Genomic DNA, 18820 nt, shown 5'->3' on the forward strand with positions numbered 1-18820 from the left:
GAGCTATAACGAAGGTCAGGTAAAAAGATCTTCACTCAACTCATTTCATTGTCAAATGTCTAAATGAAAATATCTTTTTTATGTCAAATGCTATATTAAACAAGTAACAAACTCTTTACTATTGACTGATCACTGAGCAGTGAATAATTTCATGTGTGTCAGATCCTTCTTAGTGCAGATCTAATTCTATCAACCACATTGCAATGTAGACACTAGTCTAGGTGACTAGACATTGGATGCACTATGTTGAGAAATAGGATCAAATCCGTCAGAGCGCATCAGTTCCATAAAGATTACAGGTACACGCTGCTGACGAGCGTCAAGTAACACGAAACGTAGGTTCAAGGTGTCCTGTTGATTACCTCCAATCTTTATCTTACAAGTAACAAACTTCTCCTACTATATATATATATATATATATATATATATATATATATATATATATATATATATATATATATAAGGTAGATGACAAATCCTGTATACTGTTAGGATGAGACCAAAACTAACAAATTAATAACGATGTAATACAAGGGTTATCTACTACTTTATTATATCATGGAATAAATAAATAATATTACAGTAGACTTATGAAAAGCTTTTAATCAGTGAACATGAGTTACATAATAATCATAAAGGTAATAACATGCAATAATATATAGAACGAATGTAAAAGATAATTGTATACTTTAAAAAAATCAAGGAAGACATTAAAGAGAAAAACAATAGTTGACACTTACGATTTTTAAACTGAGAATATGTATTAATGTCAAGATAGGAAAAGAGATTGAACCCCATTTTTTCTTAAAAAAAAAAGAATTAAATATGAATTCATGAATTCCTTTAAATTCAACCGCATACAAATTTCATATCTAAACTTTCTATGACCCTATTCTTTTTTGATAATAGCAGATAATTCTAAATAATATCTAATGTGAATTACTTGACTAAAGTTGATCCACTAATCATTCGATTGAGCCGTTAGTCTGTTATTAAATTAAAAATTTATTTAAATTAATTCTTTTTCCATTTGTCTGTTTTTTCACAACATTTTCATTATAGATTTGTAATGACACCGGAAAATCTATTGAAACGGATGATGCAATATGGCTTGGTAACAAACCATCATAATACAATTACATTTAAAATGATTTTTTTTTAAATAAAAAGAACCACACCATATTTTCTCCATAGCGATATTATGTTACTGTTTGTTCTGTTTGTCTGTTAGGCTGGTTGGTTGGTTTTTATTTATAAAAAAACCCACACATTTGTTTTGTACAATTATTTGAATTACATATTTTTTTCACATCTTTATTTATTCAATATTGATTGATTAAATAATTAATTATTAAATGTTCAATGAAAAAAAACTATTTCTGTTTTCTTCCCTAAACTGTACTTTTAATTTTATTTATTCTTTCAATGAATATTGATTTCCGAATTATTTGATTTATTGATTATTTAAATATTTTGTTATTTTACAAATAAATTAAATAAATAATTAAATAAATCATGTTATTGAAAGATCAAACTATGATCAGTTGAAATCAACATGGAATATAATATTTGGTTGTTTGTTTGTTTGTTCGGCTTTTTGAATAAAGAAGCTTGTGAATTATACTTAGACAGTAGAATCATAGTTTAATTCATTATTTTGTAGAATATTTCTATTATGTAATAGAAATTGTGTCTTTATTGTGTTTTAATGAAATGTTGTCAATATTCAATAAATGTATTCACATATTTAATAAAGAAAATCTATTAGAAATAAATTGTTTTGAATGAGAAAGAAAGAAATAATAGCGAGACTGAAGGCCCTAGGTTCGAATCCGGTGAGCGAGATCGTGCATGCACATTGCTGAGGAGTCTCATATTTGGAAGAAACAATAGTCCAGTGACTTTAGGTTTTTAATGGTAGTCTTACATTAATCGGTTCATGATCTCAATCAAAAACATAATAATCTTTACAACCCCCATGTACTCATTAGTGACTTGCTTTTGAGGGAATTCTCGGAGTTTTAGTGAGAAGTCGTTACTGGTGAAGCTAATCTGCGTCAGGTTGATAAGTCTTATCGATTGAACGCTATATTAGTTTCCTAAGCTATTCTGGTACCCCGAAAGCTAGAACTGCACAGAGACTTGAACACCAAAGAGAAGACGCAAGTATGAGGGAAAATACTTTACTCTGAGGTTCATTTTATTACAGAAAATATAGGGTTTTTATAATATATCTAAATGTCGCCGGAATATTCTGGAATGCTACTGAACATAGTAGCACTGTAGTAGCTAACCAATCAGAGCTTTCGCATGTGACGTTTCGCTACCTTGATATTTCTGGCCAAGACTCCAAATGAACACTGATTGGACGAAACACTTCTTAGTGTTTCTTGATGCTTGTTTGTCTTTTGCAAGCAATTTTCTGGATCACCCCAATGGGTGGTGGTCTAGAAGTTAAGCGTTAGGTTTGAATCCTGTGAGCAGGATCGTAGATGCAGACTGCTGAGGAGACTCACAGTAGGACGAAACGGACGTTCAGTGCTTCCAGGTTTCCCATAGTGCTCTGGCTTTAATTAATTCATGAATTCAACCACCAAATTACTAAAATCTGTACAAAACCCCTTTGTGAAAATAATCATCTTATACTGATTTATCATTTTGAATCTGAAATTTACAAATAAAAATGTGCATATAATTTGTTTTAAATAAATGTTCAACAAGAAGTTTTTTTCTATAATGGATAATTTGTAATGAATTTTGAGTATTACTACATTTCAGTAGAGTCATTAAGTAGTCAATTTAATTAGTGTACCTACTGGTGTTATAAAAGTTTGATTCTGGATAGATCAGTATTGTTATTTTTGTTTCTTCTAGATACTCTTCATGTGTACCAATACTCCTACTCTATGTAGAATTAACTTGTTGTTAAGTATTTCTTATTTGGAAAACGAACATAATTAATAAGATTGTTAGTTTGAAAGAGTGATCAAATGTGATGATTGATGAATAATTACCACTGAATGAACAGATATATCGTCAACTTGCAATGTTAGAAATCTGAAGACAGCCCATTAAGATTAGCTTGATTAATAAGTATGTGGATCTGGGGACAATGAATTTAGTTACTGGATTAGTTGTATTTATAATATCAGTTAAAACACCTTTTTTAATGAAAAGAAAATGTGTTATTTAGAAAATCATTTGTAAAAGATAACATAGAAAATTAAATTTTGTAAATCCTTTTAATCCATAGTTTCCAGGTAAGTAATTCATAAGTTAACGGGATTCACTTTTTTTAATAGGAAAGTAATGAGCTTAGATATTGTATACAAATGATATATAAACTAATTCGTAGACATTTTATAATTATACATCGTAGGAATCGGGTAATTAAGTTTGATTAATACGGTAGTATTTTCTTTACTTCGTATTGTAATATATTCTGTTATGTGGTCTGAATAATCACATTATTAGATGATTTACTCTATAATTACATATAAACAGTACATCATTCAAAGATATAATCGTTATAATTTACTGATGTGAACAGAGAAACAAAGACGCCATGACAAACAATCAGTGCTATTTTTGGAGAGGTTGGTTTACTTAATTCAAAGCGTGAAAATCACTAACATTTAGTTTTGTCCCTGGTTTATTCTACAAACCAGAAGCTTTCGTTTGATTTATGATGTATTATCATGCCCTTTTTTGTCCCATAGCTCTTGTAAATTAAAAGTAACCTTTGGTACTCTATTTTTTGGCCTGATGCCCAGTTTGAAAATAATGGTATTTTTCTAGTTGTTTGTGCGTTGTGCTCATCTTAGTCATTTTTTTGCACTAATCTGAATTGGGAATAAATCGTGTAATGTTTTAATTGACTCGTCTTCTCTCTCTCGATTGTCAAGCAATCGACTGACAGAATAGTTTTGGACTCTTTACCCAAGGCAATTAGTCTCATTTCAAACACACATTTCTAGCCTCAAGGTTAAATCAGTTAGCCTATCGTCCAAGGACTTAACCTAGATCGATAAAAGTTTCCTTCTGTATATTATCAAGGACGTAATCTTCATGGTGCATATTTTCATAAATAATAATTCTTTTCAGTCATATACCAGTTTGTTGCCCTCTGTTATTCTTTTTGTCCAATGTGAAATAAAGTCATGTGGATGGCAATTTGTAGTTTTGTTAAATAGTTGAATTCGTGAGTCGATTAAAGCTGAACCATCATTACAAACCTGAAAGCCCTGGACAGCCGTCTCGTCCCCGTAGGGGACTCCATAGCAGTAGGCACATACGACCCCGCATGCAAGACTCGAGCCCAAGACCTTCGGTCTCGTGTGCGAGTGCATAACCTCTAGACCAATAAGCCGGCATCTAACGGTATTTATGTCTAACTTCAACCAATCCACGATATTGCGCGACCAGTGGAGTTCAAGCATGTGTGTTGTGAGGCAGTTACTCACTGAAGACAATGGTGGATGTTTGCACAATATCGTTGATTGGCTGAATTTAGACTCTAACACCGTTGGATGCCGGCTCAGTTGTTTAAAGGTTTATTTACATCATTGGTAAAGCGAAAGTATGAGTCAACAACTGGGACAAGCTGTCAAACTAAGAAAATTCTTACACATAATGTTTAAATAAACTGCATCACTGAAACATTTTATCAGTATTATTTTAGCATATGTTACGACACAATATCTTTTAACATCATTTCGTAACACCAATCAAAAAGCCAAAAACAGGAGGAGACTTGTAGATTTACATTCATTCAAATATCTACTTAATAACAACACAAAATCAGAAACAACTCACAGTTATAACTGGTGAGAACAATATGTAAACAATATAACTAACAAAATAATTAAAAACAGTGGATGGAGATTGTTATACCCTAACAACCTTTCAATATCACGTAACAAAATCGCCAATTAGAACTCCAACATATATGGCCTTGTCACTGTGCTAAACTAATGACGCGTTAACCAGGAAGATCAGCCTTGAGTCAACTCTGAGTCATTATTGGTCCTCTGTATAGTAGCTTCTCGCCTAACCCAACCCGGTTCAGTCCAAAACACAAATATCAGCTTCCTCAATATAACTCGTATATTTCAGACGTATAGAAGATCATGGCAAGAAGTGACTGTGAGTGTGAGAGACTGTAACTAATAAATTGTGAATAACTTAAGATTTGAATCTCAATATGAATAAAAACACCAAGATTTAGTTGCAATTAAAGAGTTCTAAACACAAAGAAATGTTTATTCTGAATTTCAGCCTTAATCAAAGTATGAATACACTATTACGGACATTATTCGAATAATTCCGTCCAATATCAAAAGGAAAGAATTGTGAATATCCTTAAATGAGAAAAAGAAAGTTCGAATGATAATATGATTTCAAAAGTAAAACTACCGTATAAAGTAACGTTTCCATAGATCTGAAATTCATTTTTGCTAGTCATGTTAGTTTATACAGTAAATGCAAAATCATTTGCATAAGTCAATATAATGTCTGACGCAATTAAAAATGTTTAAAAAAACTAGTATATGTTTACATCATTATTAGAAAGGGTTTAAATGAACATGTTATCAAAGCTCTTAACTGAATTTTTCGATCAGTTTTTGTTAGCATATGTGTATTTAAAACAGATTGCCTCGATATAGCCATTTTGTCGCAAGTTCTACAGCATTGATGGATTGTTACTTCATTGCGTTTTTTTATACATATTTTGACCTACTTACTATGCTGAAGTATTTACTCAAGAAGTTATTGTTCTTATGAATGCTAGTAAACTTATGATTTTGTAAGTGTATATTCAGGCCACAACTATGAATGGCCTCGACTAACATTTGTTTAACCGATTCCTTTATATTGTTATCTTAATGATAATAAGGTAATATTACATATTTCAGATACTCTAAATAAACAGACCAAACGCTCTAAGTAAAGACTTGAAGAAGGCATTTTTTGGAATAAGTCTGTAAGCGAAAACGTGGGTCATGAATTATAGAGAGGATTCACTTACAATGCGTTAGACTATAAATAGATAAAGTCTGACAGGCATACACTTATTCACATATGGGAAATGTACATAAGCAATCAATCATTCGACTTAATGCAAAGTAATTAGTAAGATAATAATAACATTTGTTTGTCAAACATTTTACTCATCCACATTATAAGTTAAATAAGAAGACTTGCTTATAGTCCGTTTTATTTATTATACTAGAGAATTCAGCGGAGAAAATTTTCTTTTCGACGAAATCATTTACTTAAGCTGTACATTCGTATATATAGTTCTATGGAAAATGTATGCCTGTAGGAGGATAGAAAAAATTGCATCACAAAATTGGATTCAGGGATAAATAACAAATGAGGTTACGTACTAATCAAGGGGTAAGGTAGAAAATAATTTATGGGTCAGATTGTAGTCCGATTGACCAATATGAAGATTAGCGACAAACACAAAGGTCATGTTGCAATGTGGCCACCAGTCTAGGTGACTCGACACTGCGAGCACTATGTATTGAGATTAGATGGTGGTTGGAGGTAGTCAACAGGAAACATGATCGATAGCATTCGATCTGTACTAATAAGGACTAGACAAGCATGACGCTGGTCACCACCCAGTGATCAATCAATTGTGATTACATCTCAGTCGTACAGGAGGTTGGTCGCTGCTCGGGTAGCTTAGTGGTAATATCTCTGACTGTGAAGCTGGGTGACACGAGATCGAATCCGTCAGGGAGCACCAGTTCCCTCAAGATTACAGGTACACATTGCTGATGATTGCCAAGTAGCACAAAACCCGGGTCCAGAGTTTCCTGTCGACTACCTCCAACCACCATCTAAACTCACTGACCGAAATCGGCTACCCCAGTGCTTTCATTAAGAAGTACATATATGACATAATAAAGAAGTCGAAGATTTCGACTGTTCGTAAGAAACCTTTATACATGAAACTACAATTCAGCGGGGATGTGGCCGGTTATACTCTGAAATATAGGTTAACGAAAGCAATCAGCATGACATTCTCTAATTGGCAGTATCGTTAAGTTATACATTAACAGGACACACAGGCCACAAGTTATAGCATTATTGTTTTAATTGATTTAGTAACATTACGTTTATCTACCATTCAGTATTATCAGGTATATATCTAACTTGTTTCCCAGTTTAATGTCTAACTGTCTAATATTACTTAGAAAAATGGATTATTATTCATCGTTTAAATTCAATTCAAAGATTCATCTCCTAGTAAGATTACTATGTATAAACTGGTATTGTTTACTTGAATATGCCCATTGATGTAGTTGAACAGTCTCTTATTGGCATCTATGCATACTGTGCGTATTGCCTTGATATTGCTTTAATTCACAAGCATCATAAGCAAAGATGGATAGTTTATGTTTATTCATTTGATTTCTTTCATGCTCAAAAGTTACAGTGGAATTGAATCATCATAAAATCATAAGAAATGACTGAATGAACATTATTTTGTCCATAACCGAAATATAATTAAATTACTAACTCATTTTGAATTTCTCATAACTGTGATAAGCAAATAGAAAGCTTATATTTAGTTACTTCTTATCTTTTTAATTCAACACTATTAATCGAGCTCATAGTTATTTACAATTCATAAGTTCGACCAAATAGTCAGACATTTCTCATTGACATTTGGTTTATAGCCAGAAGTAGAACCATTTATATTAACAAGACTTTTTTTAGGCCAATAATTTTCGATAACACATTTGAACTAGGCTTAATGTTAGTCTATTGATTCCCTTCTGTAACCTAAACGATTGCTTTTCTGATTTTTTCAGGATCGATTAAGTAGTTTTTTAATAAAATAACCGTTTGACAGATGATGATGCAACAACAGCTATTCGAAACATTATTCGCGTTGCGTCTGGTTTGGGAATCGTCATCTGGATAAACTTGAAGTGTTGGTGTTTATATCAGTGCATGTATCCAACACCCGCTCCAACCTTGTGAAACATAATGTGCTTAGCTCCTGAATGCAAATAGCGACCAACTATTTTGAGATTCGGAATTCAGTAAAAATTACTAACAAGTTAGTTGAAGCCTTTCTAATGGTTCATCAAAAAGTATTTAGCTTCTTTGCCTTTACTACTAAAGAATAACATAAGTAGTTTTGAAGTGTTATCTGTAGCAGATGGACGCTTATGAACATCTATTATGAAAAATCACTTCTGAAGGATATCGCTTTTCTAACAATTAAAATGTGTGAACTGTAACGATAAAAGCCGTTCATAAGAATTAGTTATAATTCATAATCTATATTGGAAACACGGACATGATCTGATTTTTCAAATTTCATTTTTTCATGATTTTTGGCTTTTGTTTTCTTTTATCATAAATTTTATCGATGAAGAAAAAGATACCGTTTCTGTATTTCTACAAACCTGATAAGCAATTCAGTTGGAAATATGAATGGGAAACTATACATTGCGAAATAGGTTTATTTAGCACTAGACAGGGATAGTCATTCCTTTTTTATTCTATATGAAATGCAGCAGTTTATAATTTGATTTTCATCATATTACGAGAATCGAATGTTAACTGATGAGATCCCTTATTAGAAACACCTACACTGCTGTATTATGAGAAAGGTTAATTTGAAAAATACACATTCCAGCTTATCGTTTAAACGTTTCTCCACAGATATGACCATTTTTTACAGGGCATAAAAAAACTTCAATCAATCGTATATGAGCAAATTACTTTACACTAATATGTAGGAAATGGTGTTTTTTAATGTTATAAGTCGTATGTCCGATTTGTGCTATAGCTATGTAATAGAGGTATTATGTGTATATGACATAAATCACTGGTAAATGAAAAAAGCCATTTGTTTAGCAACAAAATATCGTCACATTCCTATTTTTGCATTATTAATAAATAAAATCAAAACAAAGAAATAAACGAACCCTAAAAAAATTAAAAATTGAAGGATACAACTAGCTTTAATGATAATATCAGTTAAATTATAATTAAATTCATCAACATTATGTGATTTGGTAAGAAAACTGAATAACCCATATATAATTATTGTTGTTGTTAGGGTAGATGGTTGATTTGAATAGAGAAACACATTGAAGAAAGTCAATTTTTCTCTTACCAACTACCATATCATTGCGTTTACTTTATTTTATGCATAATCGAAATATTTTAAATGGTAGACTGATGATTTATAACTAAATACATAGAAAAGATTGAAGATTTTATGTTATTTATACAGAAATAAATAAATAAATGAAAAGAATACAAAGAAAGATCTGCTTTAATTTATATAACGTTTGTTTTAAAACCGATAGATATATATATATGTGCTGACACATATATCTATTAAGTTAATGGATTTTTCCTAAAACACATTGTACACAACTCTTGAAATGATTTAATGGTTATCATTAGTTTATGTAGGCTTGTCAATTCGCTTTATTATCTTTCTTCCTAAATTATATACAGTTGAATGTCTCCACAAATGAAGTATATTGCATATGAATATATATATATTCTATACTTTAAAACCTACATAAATTTTAAAATTCAACTGATCAACAAAGTAATGATAACTGTTAATAGGTTGATTAGATATTATAACTAATGACAAGGGAACTTAACATCGACAAGTAATATTTTATGTGTATGTGTGTATATATTTTCAAGGATATATTCAAAGTTTCCAATAATTTATGGTTGTAGGGAATGGGACATACTGTTAGAAAGATCATCATTATCACTAACTGTAGGTAATTTGTTTGAATCATAAATAAAACATCGGCTTTTAATATTTATCGGTGTAGATTCTATGTGATTCTCTGAATTATGTTTATTACTTAAAACATTTATTGGTTGTATTGTACAAATATTTTTAGTAAATGGTTAGGATATTTTTACAAATGAATTAGCTGAATTATTAGTTATTTGTGAAGTTACACTTCTGATCAATGAAGGGCTAACTGGATTTTGAACTTTATGATCCGATGCAGTACGAGATAATTGACTCCTATTAGGATTTAGCATATTAAATGTTGGTGAAGTAGAAATTGAATACTTTTGGTTTGAATTATCATTGTTTACATTTAAACATATGTCAGGTTTATTTTCGTAATTTCTCAAATAATTCAACGAATCTTTAGCTTGAGGATACTTTGATACATCAGAATCTGAATCCTTTAACTGATCATCCGAATCGTAAGGATATCGAACCACAGGTATTATACCGTATTTTAAGTGAGCTGGTGATTTTGTATTCATCATATAATTTGGTAATAAATCATCTCCAGAACTAAATAACGGTGGTGCTAATCGACGCTTAGTTTTACAATTTATTTGTTCTGATGAATTTATCGATAAATCTACTTTATTCACATTTACAGGTTTCTCCTGTGGACCAGAAGTGACCTTTTCTTTTTCATGAATATTAACATCATATAACTTTTCATGAATATTAGGAATCAGTTCATCATCTTGATAAAAATACAATTTTGTATTACTTACTAAACTATCATTTAGAGGATGAAGTTGTTTTGGTTTAGTATCGTCCTCATGTTCATTTGATTTAAGAGTATTGGTTTGTTGATTGATTTGCTTGCTATTAATACTATCATTATTATTATTAATAATATTATTGGAACCATTTGTAAAATTACCATAACTCAAACCAGTAGTATGGTTAAATTGAGATGAATAACACTGATTATAATGCATCATTGAATTGTTGACAAATCCATGTGATAAACATTTAATTGATGATGGGGACAAATTCTCTGTTTTATTTATCATTTCAGAACTAGTCAATGGAAATGAGTTCTCTGTACTAGGCATCTGACCACTTGAATTCGGACTTGCCTTAACTGACTGATTTATAATATTATTATTACTAATAATATCATTATCACCATATGAAATATTTTGATAGTGAAATAAATGTGATAGATCTTTTTGTTCATTGTTACAATTAGGACAATATTGAGTCGAATGACCAGTTGAACAATTTACTTGTTGTAATGATTGTAAATAAGGAGTGTAATTTTTTCCACTCTCCCATTCAGATATACAATTCTTGACAGATTTACTCAAATATGAATGATTTGTTTGCAAATCTGATTGACAAACGGTTTCATGATTGTTATCATCAATTGTAACATTATACGTGGAATGTTGATCACAATAAGTTGGATTATGCAATATTCTAGAAATGTAGTTAGATTTAAGTTTTTTCTTGAATAATTGCTTTCTATGACATAATATACCTATTGCAAATATACAACTGACCATTATACACAGTACTGAAGGTAACAAAGCAGAAAGATAAATATGAGTTGGTTTTGTCTTTGGAGAAACAGATAATTCGTTAAGTACACTTAATAGTTCATCATTGATTGCAATATTTGGACCTTGAACAAAAGTAGAAAAGATATTATCTGTAGAAGAACATAATGAAAGCTCTCCTTTATCCGTTAGTATCAGATTTCAGTTATTTATAAAAAGATATTTAATTTGTCATGGTTCACTTCTTGGTTTATTGTATAGGGCTAAATTACAACAATAATTAACATCGTATTTGTATATCTACACTTGCTAGAAAGAACATAAATACGTTAATTAGTTTAAGGGTAACAATAATTGACGTTCATTGTTAATACAGATAGATTTTATGTTTCACTCCTTAAGAGTAAACTAAAGCTTTTCGGTATGTCATGTACATAGTTCATTGAAATCCTAATCACTGTTACACAGTTATTGTTTTCGTGAAAACATATTACTTTTCTGAGTGGGATCCCCTGTAGAGTATCCAACTAAGATGAGAGAATCTTTCAATTTATCATGGTTTTAAATGACTTCTCAGTTAGTTTCATGTTATACAACTCATATAACTCTAAATTGTTTTTCAAAACATAAGTTTTAGAAATGAAGATACTGAGATCTAAATTTTAGCAATTTTTTTTCTGTCATAACAATGACAAGAACTTTCTGAATCTCTAAATTCGTGAAACATCTATCCAGGATGTAGTATAATTCAATAAGACACTTTAACCTGTGAAACAATGGAAACATGTTATCCTAAATAGATATCACAAACAGTTATCCAGTGAATTTCAAATAAATTCAATTTATTATAATTACTCACATTTTTCGAGGTATCACATTTCTAATTTGAATGAAAACTATTTCATCACCAAGACATGAAAATTTAAGTGCCATAATAGAATCCATGATTAGAATATTTATATAAAGCTGTTAAAATATTATCTTATGGGTGACATCCCAGACAAACTACTACTACACGACAATTAAAGTTAGTTCCTAATGTAAATCACAAATTTCGACGAACTCCTTAAAGCCCCTATACTTATATCAAACATGATTTCATTGGTGACCACTGTTGAAAGGTCATTCCCATAAATATATCGATAAGCTGTGACCAGTGGGAGTTAACAATATCGGAAGTTAAATAATTACCAACCAATGTTATTGGATGATGGTCGAACAATACTACTAATATGAATCCTAACTCAATTATCTAAAGGTTGAGGTCTCACTGAATGTTTTGAAGATATTGGGTCCAATACCTGATAGGGTCTTGGATATGTACTGCCGTGGAATCCATATTAGACGGAAACATTTTCAGTAATTCACGCACTTTAGTGGCCATCTAGCTACAGATAGTTCATTATCGAAACTGAATATAAATATATCTAAAAAATAATAGTAATAGTATCTTATGAAAATATCTTTTAATTAATGAACATGGTATGACAGTTCTAGTAAAGTAAATCTAATCAAAAAACTAAAATACCACTTCCTGTTCAAAGTAAACAGTATAAAGTAGAGTTTACACGAGTAAATCAAAACACCCTTCATATTTCATAGATATATTTATACTAACAACGAGTGACATCCAGAAAACCATTAAACGCTTGTTTCACAAAACTTTTATTTTGTTCTGGTTATGTGAATCATCAGCAATGAGTACCGTTATTAAAACTATATTCAAAGATAACTAATGTTCAAAACCTCTCAATCTTTTATATTTCATCATTCTGCAGCAAGCTAAAATAAACAAAGGATAATCATAAATACACATGTTAATTTAGATGAAATCATACTGGATTAAAAGAAAAGTCTATATCTATTTCTGATAAACCTACTTCTTGGTTTAGGTTCCACAGAATTCAGTTGTGAAGTTGATACATCTATTTGACCAGAGTAAAGACTTAAATTATCATTAAATAATATAACATTCATATCATTCATTTTATGATTAATCCTTCCATTTCCACTTGACTTGTTTAGTCTCTTCCTTGGTTTAAAAGTCTGTTTTCCTCTAAGTTTGATTGAAGTCTTTGAATCCTCTGAACGAAGAGTATTTTCCAAAAATAAATTATGCACTAGAAAACAAATCAATTACGAAATGAATTAAGCTAGTGCTTTACAAAACTTTTGGATATATTTTCAGCCTACGAAGATGAAATTAAACCTTTGAAGATTATTTATATTCTGGATTTTTATTAGGTAAACAGTTAATAAAATCCAGGCAAAGGCTGTTTCTTATTACTTTGGAACTCTAGAAGAGTTGTGACTGTGACCTTCAGGTCTGATGCAAGAGTGTTATCATCAGGGTAGAAGGCTTGAATCCAATGGTCAATATTTTTATTTAGTAAAATCACTGTATGATGTAACAACGGGACATTTCCATCAGTAGTTATCTATCATAATACGAAAATTGTTAATTCCCACTAGTCATAGTTAATCGATGGATGGTCAGATACTCACCTAAAAAAGAGAACATGTTCACAATGCTTCAAAATTGTTAACAGATAAAAAGTGCATCCCATCTCCAGTTTGCTTAAGCAGTAGCAATAAATAAACTGAAACCTGATTTATGCATCCAGAAATAGACAGTAATCAGCTTACCACTAGCTTGGTAAATCTTTATTTATTTATTTATTGTTATTTTCAGTATTATAGTTATTTTTTTAGTGTTTATTTCGTTGTATGGTTTTCACTTAACTAATTCTTATTTGATATACACCAAATTATCCGTTCATTCATCGGTTTCCATTCAATTGAAATCCTGTACAATTATTATGTAATCCATCTTACCAATTTCTAATTGCAGCAATTTTATGTAAATCTTCCACAACCTATCTAATTATCACACAATCTATCTTATATGTTTCCAGACCTCACTTAATTACTGTTTCATCCACCCTCCTAAGTTTTTGAATTCCTTCTCCAAATGATCTCGTATCTGTTCCTACATATATATAGATAGTAAATATTGATAATCTTTATCATCCTAGTTCCTTTCATCATCAATGTCAATTGTTTCAGAGTATATCATACCTTAATATTACCTTTCATTACATATATGGTTGTAAGCATTTCATATTTTTCTGCCTTAGTTGTTGTTTTGGCTCTGTTCGAATTCAGAAAAGGAACCAGTTGCATAGAAGCTATTTACCTGTGATTACGTAATTATATTTCGATTAAATAATGTTAAAGTACACTATACTATGTGACGTCAGATTAAAAACGACCAGATGTACCATTTCTCTTGATTTTCAATTGATCTCAATTTCATGTACTGAAAACTTTACTCTTCAAATCCTACAGGTTTGTGAATTGATGGAAAATTGTTTCAAATAAAATAATCATTTATATATGTATACAATAAATAGATCAATTACCAGTAAGAACAAACTAAGTTATCCTTAACATGACTTACCACATGTATATCTTAAATATAGATAAGATTTTGTACATGACATTTGTTTAAAAAGAGTAGACTTTCTTGAATTAATTAGATGTAATGATTCAAGTACTAGATTTGGACTAACAGTACATGTTAAATATCCATTACATTTATTTGAAATAACTGAAATCGAGTCAATTGAAGGACATGAAATTTCTAAACAAAAGAGGAAAATAAAAATTACAAATTCATAATGATATATCATTGTTTAACATTATTACTTAGAAGTTAGTGAAATCCATATTGTTAAAAAATGAGATTGTCTTATTCTTGTTAAGTTAGCTATTTGTCACTTCAACGTAATGTTATATGATAGAGATTATATGACTTTAGAATGGAAACGATTGGTATTTATTGCATTGTTGGGTCATTTTGTTTCGGCTAATTAGCAACGAATAAACAAGCTTTATGGGAACTACGGTAAACGTACTGAATATTTAAGTTAATAATTGAACGTGGCTAAGTGTTCAGTAGAGCGTCAATTTTCTGAATATAGGGTAGCATTAAATACATCAGCAAAATAAAATGAATAAATACAATCACAATCCATTTCTGATTAGAGTAAGGTCAAACTTATGAACTCTGAATTTCATCCAGTGATTTGACACTTGGTATATGTCATCAGATAATAGACGTTATGATGCAACCTTATCTTTTACTGAACCACTCCAAGTCTTTTCAAGGACATAAATTTTACTGATCAGAATCCATCGTTAAAAAAAGGATTATCTTTTCAAATGTCTCTTTGAAAGTGTTTCATCTTAATAATCTCAATATAAGTTTACTATCGTTAAATGGTGTTATGTTCGCCACTTGATTAATGCAAAATACGATATACAATTGTTATACTCGAACGTAGAGAACCCCACAGTCACAAAACCAGAAGACAGAAGAAAGCTGTAGAAGTGTTTGTTGGCTCAGAATTAGAATGTACAGAAAATCATGGATATTTATAGTAACTAGCGTGTGTTATGTCAAAATTATAATTCAGCCGATGCGCAAAAAGGCGAGTTATGCTACTGTCCAACAGTGGCATGCCACGTTTATATTCTAGAAAGCTGCATCAGGTTCTGATTGGATGAAAACTCTTCGGCGCTTCCAGGGCTTCTGGTGCCTCCGTAGTAATTCTCAAAAGCCGTTCAAACAAAAGAAAGTAAATCAACTAAGTTAATGTGGAATACATTTTCAGTGATAGTTATAGTCTTCCACTCTAAAATAAATAAAATCATTGTCAAAACACCCATTGTGAATGGAACAAACTATTATACATATAGAAGTCATCAGAAGCAATAAGGTTTACCACGAAATTTTTAGACATATAAACTAATTTCATAATAGTTATAACAACCAGACCAAGTTTACAACAAGATACAAAGTCTAATGTCACATCATCACCAAATGTTTAGAAACTATTTTGTGTAACATTAGCATAAATATACTTAAAACTTCAAAGTATTTAGCTATCTAAGGTTCCTTTTAGTCATTCATTATGAATTGGAAAGATTTGCACAAAAATACCTTTGGTACAGTGATATGATATCGTGGTGTTAGCTACGGATGTCGACACATCTAAGTAGTAAGTATCATCAAGCAAAAGTAAAATACATAGTGGCAAAAGGTTAAGAAGATCAGAGAAAAAAGAAGGAGAACAAAGAATGATTGATGTGGAAACGAAAGAACAATGAAATCTGAGATGATTGATTGGCATTTTACAGAAGGAACAGTCAAGTTTGATATCATTAATTGACATTTTGCAAATGAAGTATTTACATTATGGTTCTCAGATTTTACTAAGGGATTTTGTGATTTTGTACTCAAATACATTCGACTGTTCCCACTTGTGTTCCTATTCACTATTATATAACTTGGTATTACCAATGGTTTAATGATGAGTTTATAATTTTCAAACATGATTTTCAAGAATAATCTGACTGAAAAATTACACTGTACTATTAAATCTAACTCAAAATCAGTATTTATGGTTCAAAGTGATTTTTAGTTTTTGCTTATAGAAATACAACGCATTTACTCAGAATTTTACAATAAAAAATTCAATGGGATTATATTCATCTAAATTATTCCTAGAACTTGTTTTTGCTGTTGGATTGTATTGTACAAGAATTCAAGTGAAAACAATCAAACATATTCCAATACAAAATTGCAGAATCACTTGATAAAATCTAAGAACTGTACAGTAAATATTTCATTTATAAAATATCAATCAACTGTCTTGGATTTCATTGTTATTTCGTTTCCAAATCAATAATTCTTTGTTCTCGTTCTCTTTTCTTTGATCTTCTCAACCTTCTACCTCCAATCATTTCACTTTCTATTGATGTTACATACTACTTATATCTATCAACATCTAGTACTGATATTCATATTGATACTATTTTTCATTTACTTAGAAAAAAATGATTACTTTTGTTAATAATTGTTGAAAATGAATTTTGTACATCTTTTAAAATAGACTGTAATCCATTATAGAATTAGTATGAATCTATTTTATTATGATATAAATATTTATGTAACTTTATAAACTAAAGTATCAATTAAAACAAATTTTCTAGTATTCAACTACTTACGACCAAATCATCTAGTTCAAAGAATAAAACTTCATTGAAACATCGATTTACATTATTATGTCATAGAATAGTAGTTGGTAAGTTGAATTATTCCAATAATCATATCAAATGTATATTTATTCTACGAACTAATCAAAATAAAATCTTTTCTAAGCATAATTAATCAGAAATGAACTAAATATACATACATTAAAGTGTGTGAACAATTAGTATAATATAAACATTTCCCTTATTATAATAAAGATTCATATAACTTATAGTGATTGTACATAATTTTCAATTACATAGTGAATAACACTATAATACCATTGTGAGTGTTTTTTAAATATTGAAAATGATAGATTATGAATACCAAACAAAACATTTTTTTAAATTTCTATTATAAACTTTCTGGAAACTACTAACAGGTATTAAGTAGTTGCTAACCAATTATTTATTATTGACATAAATTATTGTTTAATTCATTAGAGAAATTCATTTGTTCATTTATAATTTTAACATTTTATTTTTATTTAAAACATTAATAAGATGTAAAATATAAAACATGGTAAGACATATAACTTGATACGAAAAAAAGAAAAAGAAAGGAGGTTCTAATGTGTAACTTAGATTGAAGAAGAAAAAGTAGGAGAAGATTTTGGATCCAAAGTTTGTTAGAATTGTTATATATGTGTGACAGTTGCTTAAATATTTAAGTAAGTACTATCAAAAACTGGGGAACTAAAACTGAAGTTACAGACTGTCAGTAACGTTTCATCTACATTTAAAAGGCTTTAAACTTGGATGGCTTTTTGCTATTTTCATTTCGGATCTGAGTCGATATAGTTTTCTTTTTAAAAAAAATGGAATTATTGATATCAATAAATTAGTAATAAATATGTTTGGTACTGTATCGATTGTTTCAAGAATTACTGGAATGAACGAGAACACAAATGGGGACAATCGAATGTATTTGAATACAAAATTACAGAACATCTTAGTAAAATCTGAGAACCATATAGTAAATACTTCATTTACAAAATGTCAGTCAGTTTTTTCGAACTTCATTGGACCTTCATTTCTACACCAAACATTTTTTGTTCTCGTCCTCTTTTCTTTGATTTTTTTAACATTTTACCACTATGTATTTTACTTTTGTTTGATGATACATACTACTTATATCCATCGACATCAGTACCACACCACACAATACTTTCTCCCGCGGTGAACATCAACTCTGAAATGCAGATACATCCAGCTGATTATTTCCAAGTAGGACGAAATGCGCATCTTGGATTCCACTGTTAGCCACTATCCATCTTTTTTTTATAATACTTTCTCAAATATTTAAATCTTACTTTATCTTAATACAAATAAGAAAGGTACAGACGATTTGAAATTAAATATTACTATATTACTTATTTAATTTTGGTGTATGGCAATTTATATCACAACTTTTAAT

The 18820-nt window shown here is 30.0% G+C and overlaps 2 protein-coding genes across 2 annotated transcripts in view; one reads left to right on the top strand and one right to left on the bottom strand.

Moving 5' to 3' along the window:
* The window catches only part of MS3_00003696 (uncharacterized protein), a gene marked incomplete at its 5' end in the record, with an annotated part of 32666 nt that extends 30895 nt beyond the window's left edge, over positions 1–1771 (top strand). Inside the window, one exon of the mRNA XM_012938528.2 lies at positions 1063–1771. Coding sequence (XP_012793982.1) covers positions 1063–1131 — 69 coding nt within the window. The 3' untranslated portion in view covers positions 1132–1771. The remainder of the gene's footprint in view (positions 1–1062) is intronic.
* Positions 1772–8876: 7105 nt separating this feature from the next.
* The window catches only part of BUB3_9 (mitotic spindle checkpoint protein Bub3), a gene marked incomplete at its 5' end in the record, with an annotated part of 40635 nt that continues 30691 nt past the window's right edge, over positions 8877–18820 (bottom strand). Inside the window, 3 exons of the mRNA XM_051218768.1 lie at positions 8877–11432; positions 13188–13427; positions 14768–14950. Of these exons, the coding sequence (XP_051071627.1) occupies positions 9916–11432; positions 13188–13427; positions 14768–14950 (1940 nt within the window). The 3' untranslated portion in view covers positions 8877–9915. The remainder of the gene's footprint in view (positions 11433–13187; positions 13428–14767; positions 14951–18820) is intronic.

Source organism: Schistosoma haematobium, chromosome ZW (genome assembly GCF_000699445.3).
Source record: "Schistosoma haematobium chromosome ZW, whole genome shotgun sequence".
Taxonomy (NCBI): domain Eukaryota; kingdom Metazoa; phylum Platyhelminthes; class Trematoda; order Strigeidida; family Schistosomatidae; genus Schistosoma; species Schistosoma haematobium.